We start from the raw sequence: 14,913 nt of genomic DNA, 5'->3' as shown, positions 1-14,913 counted from the left end.
CGGTTGTTGACTAGAAATATTACATGTGATCGGTGTCTGGTGGAAACTTGTTTTCGGCATTTGAATCAAAACTTGAAGGGAAATTCAGTGGAAGTTTTCGCGAGCCTTCCGGGTAGTTCCCTCTTTCACTTTTATTATGAATTACTGTGGAGACACAGTTCTTGGTACCAAAGAAAATGTACCAAATACAAATAATACGGAAATACAGCAACAAGAGAATCGCTATTTCCATTAACCATCAAGTATGCCTATTACTTCGTATGGTTCATTCCGTGAGATGCAGTGAATTTAATGAGGCAAAACTATGTTGATAAAACTAACATTTAATTATAAAATTATCGTTTACCTTTCTCAATCAACCAAATGAATGTCGTTTAATAATAAAATTGAATACTTGAAATTGAAAGGTTTTCTTGTGCTCACCATATGAGCTGATCAGCTGATTCTCACTGCTGACAGCCTACTCTTACTGTTTAACTTAAAGAGTGACGTGAACACTTTCATGTTAAATCATTTTTCAATTCATTTTTTTCACATAATTTTATTATTTATATTTTGAATTAAATTGTATTTACATCATTCCATCATCTGCTTTTATAATCAATATTTTGTTTTTGTCAATTGTTTCTCTGTAATTCACCATGGCGGTAAGTAATTTGTGAAGTTGCCATTATTTACCAATTCACTATTCTCAATTTTATTTATCTAATTGTGTCCATTTGCGTTTGATTTTTTCCCTCACTGGACTATCTTACAGAAATCAGCAACTAAAGGCCAAAAACAAATCTTGGAGGATAACAAAAGTACAATCAATTATTACATAGCAATTTCTTCATCTGTATTAGTGAGTATTACACATGTAAACATGTGTTTATCATGCAATTTATTTTTCCACACTATTATTAATTTTTACCATTTTTCTTTTCATCATCAAAGGCGATCTATCTTCTTGTCACATGGTTTTTCTTCTTTGAACAATTTACGTTTAGATATATGGTAAATAGGAATAAGGAAAAAGGAGCATCGCTAAAGCAAATTTAATAATATTTTTTTCTCTTGTTTTCCTTTAGTTTTTTACTTTTTCATCAATTATAATTTACATCAGTGCCATTGGTTTTATGAAATTCATGGCTCAACCCTCATACTCAGAGACTGGATCATTAATAGATGGCGGCCTCGACCTTAACTTAGAGTCTGGAATGGCTGAGTAATGAAAATTTGTAAAAATTATTCGAATACCAAAACTGATCGCCTTTTTATTTTGTTTTCCCAACAGATATGCTAAAGACATCATTATATTAACTGCTATAGTTCAACTATTGTCACTAATTTCCAATTATTTCTATCTATTGTGGCTTTCTGTAAGTTAAATCGCAACCAAACCATATTCTAACAATTTAATTGAATTTAAATTTCTTTTACCTTTCTCTCAGGCTCCAGGATATGGATTTTATTTGCTCTGGGTTAACCTTCTTGGTCCATGGATATTTGCTCCTGCACCTGAAGAAGGACCAGTAAATGAAAAGAAACAAAAGAAAATGGAAAGGCGAATGCGACGACAACAATGATGATCTCAGAATGATACTCTGTCCAAATTAAAATCAAAATTCGATTAAAAATTAACTTGTAATGTTAAACCACCTTCGTGATCAGACACTTTTGATTCAAGATCTACATTTAGACTCCTGGTGCGACTCTCTTTCGTATCTTGTGTTTTATCTTCTTGCTTTTAAACCATCTAAGAATATTGAAATAAGCAAATCAACCAAAGTATTAGTTAAATTGTGCCTATTTTATACATAGTGTTTCAAGCTTTGTTAATCATGGATAACATTCAGGAAAATAAAGAACCAGAAGTGAAGCGAAGTAGAAAAAAGACTAACAGTAAGCGAACCAAATCAAAGACATCCACAGGTTCCAAAGATGGTATTACTCACTCTAAGTCAGGTTCATTGGAAGGAAAAGATAAGGCTAAAAGTAATCGCTCATCACGGAAAAAACTACAATCAAAACAGTATGTTAAAAAATTACTCAAGTTGTGATTGTATTTTCACAATTTACGTTCAATCCTTTAGATCAACTACGAGCTTGACACCCTCTTTGTTATTTCTTCGCGAAGAGTAAATATCGTTCTGTTTTCTTATCATGTAATTGCCCTTCCTTAGATTGACAAAAGCTAATTGTACCAATATAGTTTTTTCGGTAAAGGTGAGATATGAAATAATCAAGATTTTACTCTATGATAAGAGTAAGTCTAACTCAATAGACCAAGAAAATGAAAATGGCATTCTATGGCATTTAAATCTGATCTTTAAATGCAAATGTTAATGTTTCACATTCACTTTATTGTGATATTTCAATCAGACTTGATAGAATCTGAACAATTCACCATTCTGTAGTTTATTGAAAAAAGAGATCCTGAAGAGTTGTCATTATTGATGGCTCCACCGCTTGAAATAAATCAAGTTTGACCAATATCAAGATGATTAGAAAAACAATTTCATAATTAATCTTATCCTTGGATTATAGATTAACACGTGTATCTATCACTATATTTAACATCTTTAATAGATCATGACATCATGATATGGAAGTGTTGAATAACTATTCTTCTTGAGACTTCAACCAGATTAATATAGAAAAACCAGGATTATGAGTGAAAAACCAGAAAGTAAACAGACATTGATTATAAGCTAATTTTGGTTAGTTTATATCAAATGACTTGGTTTGGATGAATTGATTTTCTTATTGTTATTTGGCAAAGTGTTGATAAAGCTTAAAACAGGTTAACATTTCAATCAACTGACATAAGAAAACAATTTAGAAAACAAAACAAAAGTCAATGTAACCGTAACTTTCTCTGTCTATGGTTACCATAGAAATATCATTGCAATTTGCAACTGTCCTTGTAAGCTCTTTTCGCCTCTTGCTTTGATTTCACTTTCATAATCTAGTGTTTACTCTTGTTTTACCCTTGCGATTTAAATTAATAACAATTAACACCATCAGCAGTCTCATTATTCATGTAAGTAAATAACAATACAATCGGTATCCTATTCTACATCTTCACCATCTAATTCATGTTCCTCTGTGACCTTGGCCATCAACTCTTGATACCATTTATTTCATCATCCTTGTCTCTATTATCTAATATTTATCTATTTAGATTTTATTTAATGACTATTCTAACTTTATTAGCATTGACACCATCCTATGAAATATCCTATTCCAGTTCTATCATGAAACACTCTTCAAAGTGATACCTTTCTCTTAACACAGACATTTGTGTTTCTCTAAATTTGCCTATTCACAACTAATCATGTAATTTCTTCTCTCTCTTTTCTCTCTCTTGTCTATGATTTACTTTACCTCATACTTGTGCTATCCATTTGCTTTCAAAATGCTTTCTCTGTTTGACGCTAATTCAACCATCAACACTGTTGAATTTCAATGATGAATGTATTGCTTGCCTGATTTGCGTTGGTGATAATCTCAAACTCCCATTAGTAGTGTTAATCTAATAAATTTAGTCTACTACTCATCTTTACTACAAAACACCACCGCTGCTGCTACTGATAACAATAATACCAAAGGCTGATGGCGAGTTTACTACATTGCTTGCTCGTGAATACCACTCATCTTTGTCTTTATAATCACCATCGTCATCATTAACATCTACTGCATCATTGATACTCATGCCATGAAACTAGTTCTCCTCTACAGCTCAACAAACAACAAATTGTGTTCAAAATCGAAACAAGATACCAAATTTATTTCAATTAAGTGATTTGTCAAAACAATTACTAAATTGCCTCCTAAAACCTACCGATTTAGTTTATTAACATCATTTCATTCTTCAACTTTGTGTACTTTATTTCTTGTCCTTTCTCTATTGCTCATTTTCATTTTACCCACCGTCTATCATTCATATCTCTATTTCATTTCTCCATTAATTTTCTGTAAATTATACTTCCAACTACTATCCTGTTAATTGTAATTTATTTATTAACGTTGTAATTGTTATTTAGGAAATACTTATTTGTGTCTCTCAATTTCTAGTTTTGTAAACAATTAGCTATTGTCTTATCTTATTTTGACTCATCACTTGATCCTTTTTAATCTTATAATCTTTCTCTTCTAAATTCTTCCTTAAAAACAACAAATTGACATTTTTCAATTTTCAATTTACCACATTCATCTCAACATCTTTGCCAAATTCAATCAACTATGATGGACTATCGTCATGATCCCCATGCTCATCTTTACAGACTTAGAACTCAATCAACCACCGAAGAATTTGGACCCGTTAGTAAAGAAGGAATGTGTCCACCAAATCGTAGTGTCGGTGCCAAAAAAACCATCGCTGTTTTCACCAGCGGTGGTGACAGTCAAGGTATGAATTCTGCTGTTAGAGCTGTAGTACGAACAGCACTCTACCTTGGCTGTAAAGCTTATTTCATCAAGGAAGGTTACCAAGGAATGGTCGATGGAGGTGAATACATCGTTGAAGCCTCATGGGTAAGTGATGATTATTTTCAAATTGTCACTCATTTATTTCAAATTCTAATTTTCACTTTCTTTTCTTTCTAGATATCTGTCTCTGGTATTATTCATAAAGGAGGTACAGTTATTGGAAGTGCTCGTTGTGCAGAGTTTCGTGAAAGAGACGGAAGGCTTAAAGCAGCCAACAATTTAATTCAACATGGAATCAACAATTTGGTTGTTATCGGTGGTGACGGTTCATTGACTGGTGCCAACCTCTTCCGACAAGAATGGGGTTCTCTTGTTGAAGAACTTTTTTCTCAAGGTACATTATTTCTATTTCTCACTTTTCTCCACGGTTAATCGATTCCCTTAACGTCATATTTTTCCAGATTGAACATGAATTTTTCCTGTGTTCATAGATCAATCTTTTATATTTTGATTATTGGTTATATTTATATTGTTATTACCATTTAGCGAAAAATCAATCTTTTGATGTTCAATTATTCGACCCTCTTTTTATTTCTATAGCTCATTGTTAGATTTAATCCAGGAAATCGTTTTTTCTATCAATATTCATATTCTCATTTTTTAGTTTGATTGATTCAGGTCTACTGTTTAATGAAATCACCATACAGTTTTGTCATTGATCAATTATTTATCAAAATTAGTTTTTGCTATTTTATGATAGCTCTAGCCAAAATAATTGGCGTCAGTATTTAATGCAAGTTGATGCACAGAAACATTTAATGGAAAGGGTATGATTTACCAAAATGTTCATTCTCATGACTTCTAATCTTGAAACAATAGACTATTTATAAATCACTGCCTCTTGAATATAATTTTCCCATGTAATTGAATTAATTTTTTTACTTATTACTTCACACTAAACTATTATTTTAACCTTTTATTTTGTGTATCACCTTACAGGAAAAATAACTGAAGAACAGAAAACCAAATGTAGCCATCTTAATGTTGTTGGAATGGTTGGCTCAATAGATAATGATTTTTGTGGTACTGATATGACCATTGGTACTGATTCAGCTCTTCACAGAATTTTAGAATCAATTGATGCCATTGTTACTACCGCATCCAGGTTAGTAAATACAAAAAGTTTGAATTTACTTGATTTTATTAATTTTTCTTTTCCTTTATGTTTGCAGTCACCAACGTACCTTCATTCTCGAAGTTATGGGTCGACATTGTGGTTATCTTGCTCTAGTTGCTGCTTTAGCCAGTGAAGCAGATTATGTATTCATTCCTGAATGGCCACCCGAAAAAAATTGGCCTGAGCGTCTTTGCAGGAAGCTACAACAAGAAAGAGAGTTGGGTCAGCGGTTGAACATTCTCTTGGTAGCTGAAGGAGCCATTGATCGTGATGGAAACGCTATTACTGCAGAGTTAGTTAAAAAGGTTATTGTTGATAATTTAAAACAAGACACGAGAATCACCGTACTGGGTCATGTACAGAGAGGAGGCAGCCCTAGTGCTTTCGATCGTATCCTTGGATCTCGAATGGGAGCTGAAGCCGTTTTAGCCCTTATGGATGCTGCACCTGACTCTGAAGCTGTTGTTGTTTCCCTTGATGGAAACCAAGCAGTTCGTGTACCTCTTATGGCATGTGTTGAAAAAACCAAATCTGTGGCTACTGCTATGGCTGATAAAAGATGGGAACAAGCAGTTAAACTTCGTGGACGCAGTTTTGAGCGTAATCTTGAAACTTATAAAATGTTGACTCGTCTTCGTCCTCCAAAACTTTCTGAAGCTGACCTCCAACAACATGGTTTCAAAGTTGCTATTATGCACATTGGAGCTCCGTGTTGTGGTATGAATGCTGCCGTTCGCTCATTCACTCGTAATATGATTTACCGTGGAGACACAGTTCTTGGTATCAATGAGGGAATTGATGGTCTAATGGCAGGAGATATCAAAGAGATACATTGGTCCGATGTGACTGGATTAGTTGCCCAAGGAGGAGCTATTCTTGGTACTCGTCGAACCCTTGCAAGTGATGGTGATAATATGAGTAAAATTGTGGCTAAAATTGTTGAATTTGGTATTCAAGGATTACTAATCATTGGTGGATTCGAGGCCTTCCACTCAGCTCTTCAAATGGCTAAAAGTCGCTCTCAATTTCCCGAACTAAATATACCAATCTGTGTTATTCCAGCCACTATAAGCAATAATGTCCCAGGTTCAGAGTTTTCACTGGGAGCTGATACAGCTGTAAATGAAATTACCGAAATCTGTGATCGAATCAGGCAATCAGCTCAAGGAACCAAAAGAAGAGTTTTTATTGTTGAAACAATGGGTGGTTATTGTGGTTATCTGGCGACACTTGCTGGTCTTGCTGGTGGTGCTGATGCTGCTTATATTTATGAAGAAAAGTTCACAATAAGAAATTTAATGGAAGATGTTTATCATATGCAATCAAAAATGGAAGAAGGTGTTTCAAGAGGTTTAATTTTAAGGTATGCAGACGATTTACCTTGACTATAAATTGTTATTTGTTATTGTTTTTCATTCAATTGATTTCTAATGTTTACTTTCTTCCTTTTTACAGAAATGAGAGTGCAAACTCCAACTATTCAACAGACTTCATTTACCGGTAAGTTTATCAATAGTAATTTAATATCAATTTATGTGATTATGTCTGAGCTAGTGCAACATAATATTCTGTATTCAATTTTTATTTCAATTTTTTGCCTCATTAACTGTACTAATCAATCTTATTGTTTTTCAGACTTTATTCAGAAGAAGGAAAAGACAAATTCACTACAAGAATGAATATTTTGGGTCATATGCAACAAGGAGGTTCACCTTCTCCTTTTGACCGTAACTTGGGTACTAAAATGGCAGCCAAAGCAGCTGATTGGTTGATTGTTCAACTGACAACTGGAAATAAAGCAGCAAGAGAATCAGTTGCATTGTTAGGACTGATTCGACGTCAATACAAATTCACTCCAATTTTAGATTTAGAAGCTGAAACTGATTTCAGGTAAATTGAAAGTAATTAATTGCCTTTTTACTATCAACTAATTCAATTCTTTTTTCCAATTATTACAGTCACAGAATTTCTAAGAAACAATGGTGGCTTAAATTGAGACCTCTCCTTCGAATGTTGGCTCAACACGATTCGAACTATGAAAAAGAGTCTGAAGTTGGTCCAGCCGAACCTGAAGACATTGAATTTCTCTAATAAAATTCTTTGTTTTTCTTTTTTTCCATTTTCCTCCTTTCCTTGTCACTTTCCCATTTCCCCTTCACTTGTCCACTCTTCACTTATTAGATTTACACCTAATCTCTATTTGCACTGACCATTGAGTATGCTTATTACCCCTTTTGGTTCATTTCGTGAGATGCAGGGAATTTAATTTTTGCGCCCTTCCTCCTCAACGTTTGTGGATTAAGGAACCGAAGTCCTAAGGACTTGCGACTAAGCATAAACATTTATAATTAGTTATTATCATTTATCATTACATGATATTGTCAATCGCAAATATAAAAGCGTTCACAGACACAGTCTTTTGTTTTCCGAGTAATTGGCAAGTATTGATTCCAATCGCTATTTTAATAACTTCCCTTTGCTGCCAATCCAAAGCTAACTCCTAAGTTAAATTTACTCATTAACAATTTATCTAAAGTAAATCATCAAGATACTCTCATTTTCAGAATATCATAATTGCTCTCTTTTTTTCCAAATTCACCCAAAGAAATGAATTATCTAGTTAAAGCAATTTCAATTGTTGAAAAACCGTCTAACGGTTTAGTGTGATCGCAAGTTTGTATCCATCAGCATTAAGGCTTCAACCCTAACTGCTTAACATTATTTCCCAACCCTTCCAATGAAACTTGTCTGTTATCAAATATCAAACCAAATTTGTCTTTCCAATTTGCTCTCTTTTCCAAATCAACCTTTTTCCAAGTTCTCTGAATGACAAGAATTTGAATATTCATGCTGTTTATCAATATTAGTTATAATTATGCTTGCAATTGAAAAGTTGACAATTCCTGTTTGAATAACAAAGAAAAATGATTGTAATAGCAAAATTATCGATTTATAATGATTCGCATAATTAACTTTTAATATTTTTAACTGAGGCAAAACTGCGCTAATAAAACTAACATTTAATTACTTCATTATTGTTTATCTTTTTCAATCAACCTATTAACTCGGAGCAATTTAACGGTTTATTCCTAATGCATAAATGAATCTTTCGATTAACTGACCTTAGATTTAATTATCTTAATTCTTTCTTCTGTCCCTAATCTATTACGTTTTTTATCTTTTTTCATTGCAGGTAGCTCATCCTTAGCATCGTTCTCTGTAGGCTTACCATAAGAACTGTAGGAAACCAAAAACCAAGAAATATTTTAATTTTATCAATCAAACAAATCTTTGTGCAAATGAATTTACAAAATTAAATTGAATTTTTCTTTTGTCATTGTAACTTGATTATTTGAAAAGCGCAAGTTGCTTGTGACTAAGGTATGACTGGTAAAGTTTGACAGTACAGTGTTTTTGAAATGATTTTTCGGAGAAACTAGAAACAGAACCCGAATCTTGAGTTAATCTTCGCTCCACAAAAACAAAACATGATTCCAAAAAGAGAAAACGCTTTAAATTAAAATACTACACAATTACATTCAAGAATTACATTACATTGGCCCCTTTCAAATTTGTTATTCTCGTGTTTGTGACCTTCGTGTTTGAGCAGAGGTCAATATTGAATATTTTCAAAAATTTTGTATTTTCATTTGCTAGTGCAACCGAGCAATTAAAAACACTAAATTTTGGAACCTTTAATGGCAAGTACACGACTAGACAAAATTTGACTATTTATTAATATTTAATTTAAATATTAAAAGTGATATTATTCAAACTTTCCAAATTTTCGTGCGTCAATATCAGTCCTTTTACTCTTAAATTTGCGACGATATTAGTCTCAAGCTCCTGGTTACCAGCTTCTAAAATCTGCAGAAAAATAGATTTTATACCGGGCGTTTTTTCATTTTACGCCTGTTTGCAGGCATAACTAAGGAAAGGTTGCTGCTACACACCTCAGACTTGAACCATGAGATTACGAAGTTTGAAGAACAATTAGTACGGACGTTCAAGGTCATCCAAGGTCAACCCGCTATTTGACCTCGTGTTGACATTATAGGGTCATTTATCAAACATAAACTGACGTTACAGAGCAATGCAAGGTCTTTAGTTATGAGGTTTAGATAGTCAAAGATGCAATAATCATGGTCATGAGAAAATTCAAATATAAACTTATTTGTTTATTGTTCTTTATCGTGATCAAGTAAAAGTGGAAAATCAGTGCAAAAGTTCGGGAATATTTTCATCAGATATCAGCTTCTCCTATGACAGTCAAATGTTTCAAATTTGGTTACTTGTTCAATATGCGTCTTGAAAAAATCTTGATAGCCTCCTGAAATGTTAGACAGAAACGAAACAAACAGAATCTCTATTTAAATTTTGCAGAAATTCTACCAAACTCAATGACTAAATCTTCTAAGAAATGATTTTTGATGTCATTTTTATCGAAAAATCTTTGTCTTCTTTCGATATAGTGATAGGCACTTTTCAAAGCTGGACAATGGTCTGCAAAGTTTAATCCATAAAAATCACATCGTTCACATTGTTGTTCGTAGCGTATTTCTAAAATTTCTACTTTTTCAAGAACAGGTCCAGTATAAGATTCGTCTTTGGGAGTAATAGAAGCAAAAAGACGCAATGCTGATAATTAATGAAATAAAAAATTAATTTTTTCAAATATTCACTCAAGTTGTCGGGTTCTACCGTTTGTAATATCATAAAGTCTACTCACCATGAGAGTAATTCAGAAGATTCTCTAATTTATTGAAATGATTGAAAATATATATTAAACAGTCATCAGTCAATTTATTGTTATTCATTTTAGCAACTTGAGAAGACAATGGCAAAAAAAAGAAGAAGCCACAATAAAAAAATAAAAATCCAAAATCGACTGAGTTATGAATAAATCAAAGTAAACTGTAGCTGTAAACTGCATAACTGTTTCAGCAATGATCCTTGGATTTTCATAAATCCAGAGAGAAATAGATTCTGTATTTTAATTCGAAAATTAACCAGCTTCAGCGTTTACAATCGAACTAACCTTAAGATTAGGAAACCATTCTGTAGTTCGATTACTGAAGTCTGCAGCCATATACCGATTTTTTTTCATTTTACGCCTTCGAGCATGCATAAGGTACGAACCGTTAGTGTTACAAACATCAGAATTGAACCATGAGATCATGCAGATTGCACAACTATAAGTTCGAACGCTCAAGGTTATTCAAGGTCAATTCTTTATTTGACCTCTTATTGACATTGTAAGGTCATTTTCTGAAACCGCATGTTCTAAACCTTCCTAATAGAAAGATAAATGATTTTTATATAAATGCGATTGTTTACTGAAAGGTATGGAATCACTCATATCCTTTAGCCAGTATGGATTATGAACATGGTGCTAACATCAATCGATTAGAAAAATTTTACAGTTTCAGAAAATGACCTTTCAATGTCAACTAGAGATCAAATAAAGAATTGCCCTTGAATGACCTGGATCGTTTAACTAATGGTTGTGCATACTGCATGATCTCATGGTTCAAGTCTGAAGTCTGTAGTACTAACCGTTCGAAATTATTTATGAAGGTGTAAAATGAAAAAAGGTATAATCTGCATACAAAATTAACACCTTTATCTTTATCTTTAGCCTGTATCTCATCTTGATCATCTTAACTTGCATTGGAATCACTTTCTTCATCAAGTCTGAACTTTTTTGTGAATATAGTTGTGAATTATTTCGTTGAAATAGATAATGATGAGATGCAGTAGATTCCGAATAATTTAGAGCCTACAATCAAACAAAGTTTATGTGAGTTTTGCTCAGAGACCCTGGAGGGCCATGATTGCAAGTCGTTCATTTATGGAACGAGAAAGATAAAACAAGAATTACCTGATGAAAATGAATTCCACATAAAAGATTCATATAAGACTGGCTCAATACAGTCGAGTCCCTGAAATTGTCCATCAGTTGTTTGAGGCCGAATGAGGCGCGACATTCAAAAGACACCAATAAAAATTACTAATCAAAACACAATTCAATTCATAATTATGGTTTTTTTTATTTATAAGAGATGGTGCTGATATCGAATGGACAGTTTTAGGAACCGACAATTTCAGGGACTCGACTGTACTTGAAAAAGCAAAAGCTAAAATGCAAGCTCTAAAGCAAAGATCAACTTGTTACGTTGTTACTTGTTATGTTACCCTTGAAACAGTGAATAGTTAGCAGCTAAAAACTTTAATGATTTTAGAAATTTAATGATTAAACTTGAACTTGATTTTGCTATAAACTGGTAATTAAGTTTTGCAATACTCTTGTTAAATCGCCATTCAGAGTTTTAGCAGCATAATATTCCATTTTTAGGTTTACTTATCCGGGCAATTTACAAGAACATTGAATAAACCTCAACTTCGAATTAACGAAAATTTCATTCTCAATTACAAAGTTTCCTTTACATGACATTAACTTGGTTGAAATCAACAGAAATCCATTCTTACTACAAAATGCGCTAATCCTGAAATAACTGGAAGTTATCTTAAAAGCTGAAGATTTTTGCGTGAAGTTACAAGAAAAATGGCAATTACTTTTTTGAATTAATAGTGAAAGTTGAACTTTATTTATCAATGATTGTTATCTCTAAATTTAATTAGCATAAAATGTATTGATTAAAATTTAAGCAAGAAAAAAGTTTTCAAAAAACCAGCGAAATTCAATCGATCAGTTTTACCATCAGAACTTAAAGATTAATTTAGTAAATAATAACATTCATCTTGTTCAGTTATATTCAAAAAAACTACATTTTAAACAGGAACAGACAGAAACCATAGTTGATATTTAAACCAGTAGAAGTCGCTTGAAACTGGGAGTGAAAAGACTGGGAGTTGAAAGAAAGGAATGAAAAAGAAGATGTAGAAAGACAATTTTGTGGCAAAAGAAAGAAAAAGGAAGAGAAAGGAAAAAAGTGAGAAGAGCAAAAAATGGGAGAGAAAACAGAATGAAAGGAAATTCATAGTGATATTCAAGTGATTCAGTTCAACTTGAAACATTGTCAAGTAAACTTGACTGTTATCATTAGCAATTTTCATCCTTCTTTACCTCCACACCTTGCATCAAGTGTGTTATTCAAGCCCAACCAAAATAATCATCAGAAAAGGCAAAGGAAAAGAGAAGCGAAAAAATTGTCGAAAAAATTGAATCAAATGTTTGACTAAATTAAATGGTGAGTTTTGTGTTTACGTGAAGAGCAAATAAAAAAACATGTGCATTTCCCGTCAATGTAAATATTGTTGTTGCGTTAATGCAACCTGGATTCGTAATCGCAAGTACACTGGATCAACAGTGAAACCCAATTTGACCTGTTCATCGAGTCGATCAACTTTAACCTTTAACCAATTAAACAGACAACAATGCACCAGCAAATCTTTACTCAACCCTTCAATAAATCTCCTTAAATCAGGTGTAAGTGAAGTTTGGTGTCAACTGAAAACATGTTTACAGCCATTTTTCAATGGAGATGAAACATCATCATTACTCTCATCAAATTCATCATCTTTAAAGTGTCCAACTCAACCAACTCGTAGAAACAGTTTAATCCAAATTCATGGTTTACTTGTTCTCGTAACCTTTCTTTGTTATGCCAATTCAATTCCCGGTGATTTTGTTCATGATGATATTGAAGCAATAGTCCGTAATCCGGATGTAATTGGCATCAATAATTGGACTTCACTTTGGTTTAATGACTTCTGGGGTAAACCAATGTCAGACCCATTAAGCCATAAATCATATCGACCTTTAACAACATTAACATTCAGGTAAACATTTAAATTTAGATTCCCTTTAATCTCTGAAAATCATCAAAACTCGAAGCAATCAAGAACTATTTTTCAATCGAGAAAAGTTGTTAATGAAAACTTCGATCGACATAAAAAGTATTTTTTAATGTCAAGTGTGGACTTGAGTTGGTGTAAACTCGAGACTCAAATCAATTTCAAAAATTTCACTGTTAAAGATACATTGAAGTTATCATTATCATCAACAATCATTAGCCAAGTACAAGTTTAAGGGAATGAAAATTACCACTGAAAAGGTAAATTAACAAGTTGAAAGAGGTAAACACTTTTGCCTTTCAATAAACTCTTCAACCATATTGTTGATGGAATAAAACAATTAATTAGCCGATTAAAGTATCAATGATGGATGAAGACAAAAGTGCATCATTTAATCATCATCATCTTCATCATTACTTTCAACTTGGCAACATTTATATTGATTAATAGAACGAAATTTGGCCAAAAAAAAGAAGATTCTCCTTCTTCAAAGAGGTTTCCAAACAATCAAAGATTAGCCAAGATTTTTCCTTCAACATTGAAACACATTCAATTGTTTAATTGAAAACAATTGGCTCAATTGATTAAATGAACAAAGGAAAAGGTATTAAAAGCAAATGAGTCTGAAAAAGGCATTCAAGTTCAAAGTCAAAGTCTGACAAAAGCAAAGTTGAGCCAATAAATTGAAACACTTTTCATTTAAAAACGAAGCTAAAACTGAAATAAACGAAAAGCTGAAAAACCCGAAACAAAGTTGCAAATCATTTTCATGTTAAATCTCATTGCAACTAAAGACAAAACTCACAGAATTCATTCCAAAACTGAATATCAACTTCAGATAAATCTCATCTTTTGGTCAATTTAGTTTCCACTTTAACCATCATTGAACACGCTAATGAAAGGGTTTATTATGGCTTGTGATCGACTCATTTGTTCACCAATTAATCTACCTTTAACTGGAAGAAACAAGATGAGCAACAAGATAGCAGCATCCTGATGATCATAAATTAGCATCATAATAACCAATAAGCTTAGTTGATTGATCACTCTTGGGTTAACAGAGAAGCAAAAAAGTTGAAAGAAGAAGAAAGGAAAAAAAAGTTTGAGAAAAAAGCAAATCTCAGAGCAACTCATTGACACAACAATAAACCATTTTTGTACATAAAAACCAACAGTTGACTGATGAGTGAAAAAATGACCAACTCAGAGATGAGAAGGAAAAAAATGTTGCTCTAAATCAGTTTTGACAAAAATCGTATTATGATTACTTTCCATGATTATACACATTTTTTTCGTCCACATTTTTTGTCACTTTTGATTCATTTTTTCTTCTCTTGAAACAGTCTTTCGATTCACTTTTTTCCATCGCTATTTACGGCTTTAAATCATGTTTATATCTGCAACTTGAACAACATGAGGAAAATGATGAAGAGGTTGATCATCTTTTTTGTGTATTCCTTACAAAATGTTGAATCAACTTTTCTCACCTTTTCTCCAGTCAAGAT

General features: G+C 32.6%; 3 protein-coding genes across 13 annotated transcripts in view; all 3 read left to right on the top strand.

Annotated features, from left to right (window-relative positions):
* The first annotated feature begins 478 nt into the window (after positions 1-478).
* Positions 479-1,637, top strand: LOC107364511 (transmembrane protein 208). Its single transcript, XM_015931888.3, has 6 exons — positions 479-647; positions 758-844; positions 937-996; positions 1,071-1,207; positions 1,277-1,361; positions 1,434-1,637. Exons 1-6 carry the CDS (start codon positions 642-644, stop codon positions 1,566-1,568), a joined length of 510 nt encoding a protein of 169 aa, XP_015787374.1. The 5' UTR covers positions 479-641; the 3' UTR covers positions 1,569-1,637.
* A 50-nt stretch (positions 1,638-1,687) lies between these two features.
* On the top strand, positions 1,688-8,927 carry Pfk (ATP-dependent 6-phosphofructokinase). 11 transcript variants are annotated; one of them, XR_016200881.1, is made up of 10 exons: positions 2,934-3,025; positions 4,269-4,518; positions 4,591-4,807; positions 5,413-5,578; positions 5,646-6,953; positions 7,046-7,090; positions 7,226-7,480; positions 7,549-7,642; positions 7,772-8,027; positions 8,784-8,927. XR_016200881.1 is itself a non-coding variant. In XM_089270044.1 (9 exons), the coding sequence occupies exons 1-9, from the start codon at positions 1,824-1,826 to the stop codon at positions 7,781-7,783; spliced, it is 2,538 nt and encodes an 845-aa protein (XP_089126170.1). In that variant the 5' UTR covers positions 1,688-1,823; the 3' UTR covers positions 7,784-8,622. The 11 variants fall into 11 exon arrangements, 7 of the variants coding, with proteins under 7 accessions (XP_089126170.1, XP_089126173.1, XP_089126172.1 ...); XR_016200880.1 differs by having other exon boundaries at positions 3,511-4,518; XR_016200879.1 differs by having other exon boundaries at positions 3,508-4,518.
* Positions 8,928-12,560: 3,633 nt separating this feature from the next.
* LOC107364649 (protein O-mannosyl-transferase TMTC1-like) overlaps positions 12,561-14,913 on the top strand; it is a 68,902-nt gene continuing 66,549 nt past the window's right edge. The window contains exon 1 of the mRNA XM_015932078.3: positions 12,561-13,393. Coding sequence (XP_015787564.2) covers positions 12,840-13,393 — 554 coding nt within the window. The 5' untranslated portion in view covers positions 12,561-12,839. The remainder of the gene's footprint in view (positions 13,394-14,913) is intronic.

Source organism: Tetranychus urticae, chromosome 1, assembly GCF_039701765.1.
Source record: "Tetranychus urticae isolate SD_2017Ah chromosome 1, NJAU_TeUrti_SD_1.0, whole genome shotgun sequence".
Lineage (NCBI taxonomy): Eukaryota > Metazoa > Arthropoda > Arachnida > Trombidiformes > Tetranychidae > Tetranychus > Tetranychus urticae.
This window is presented reverse-complemented; position numbering and strand designations above follow the sequence as displayed.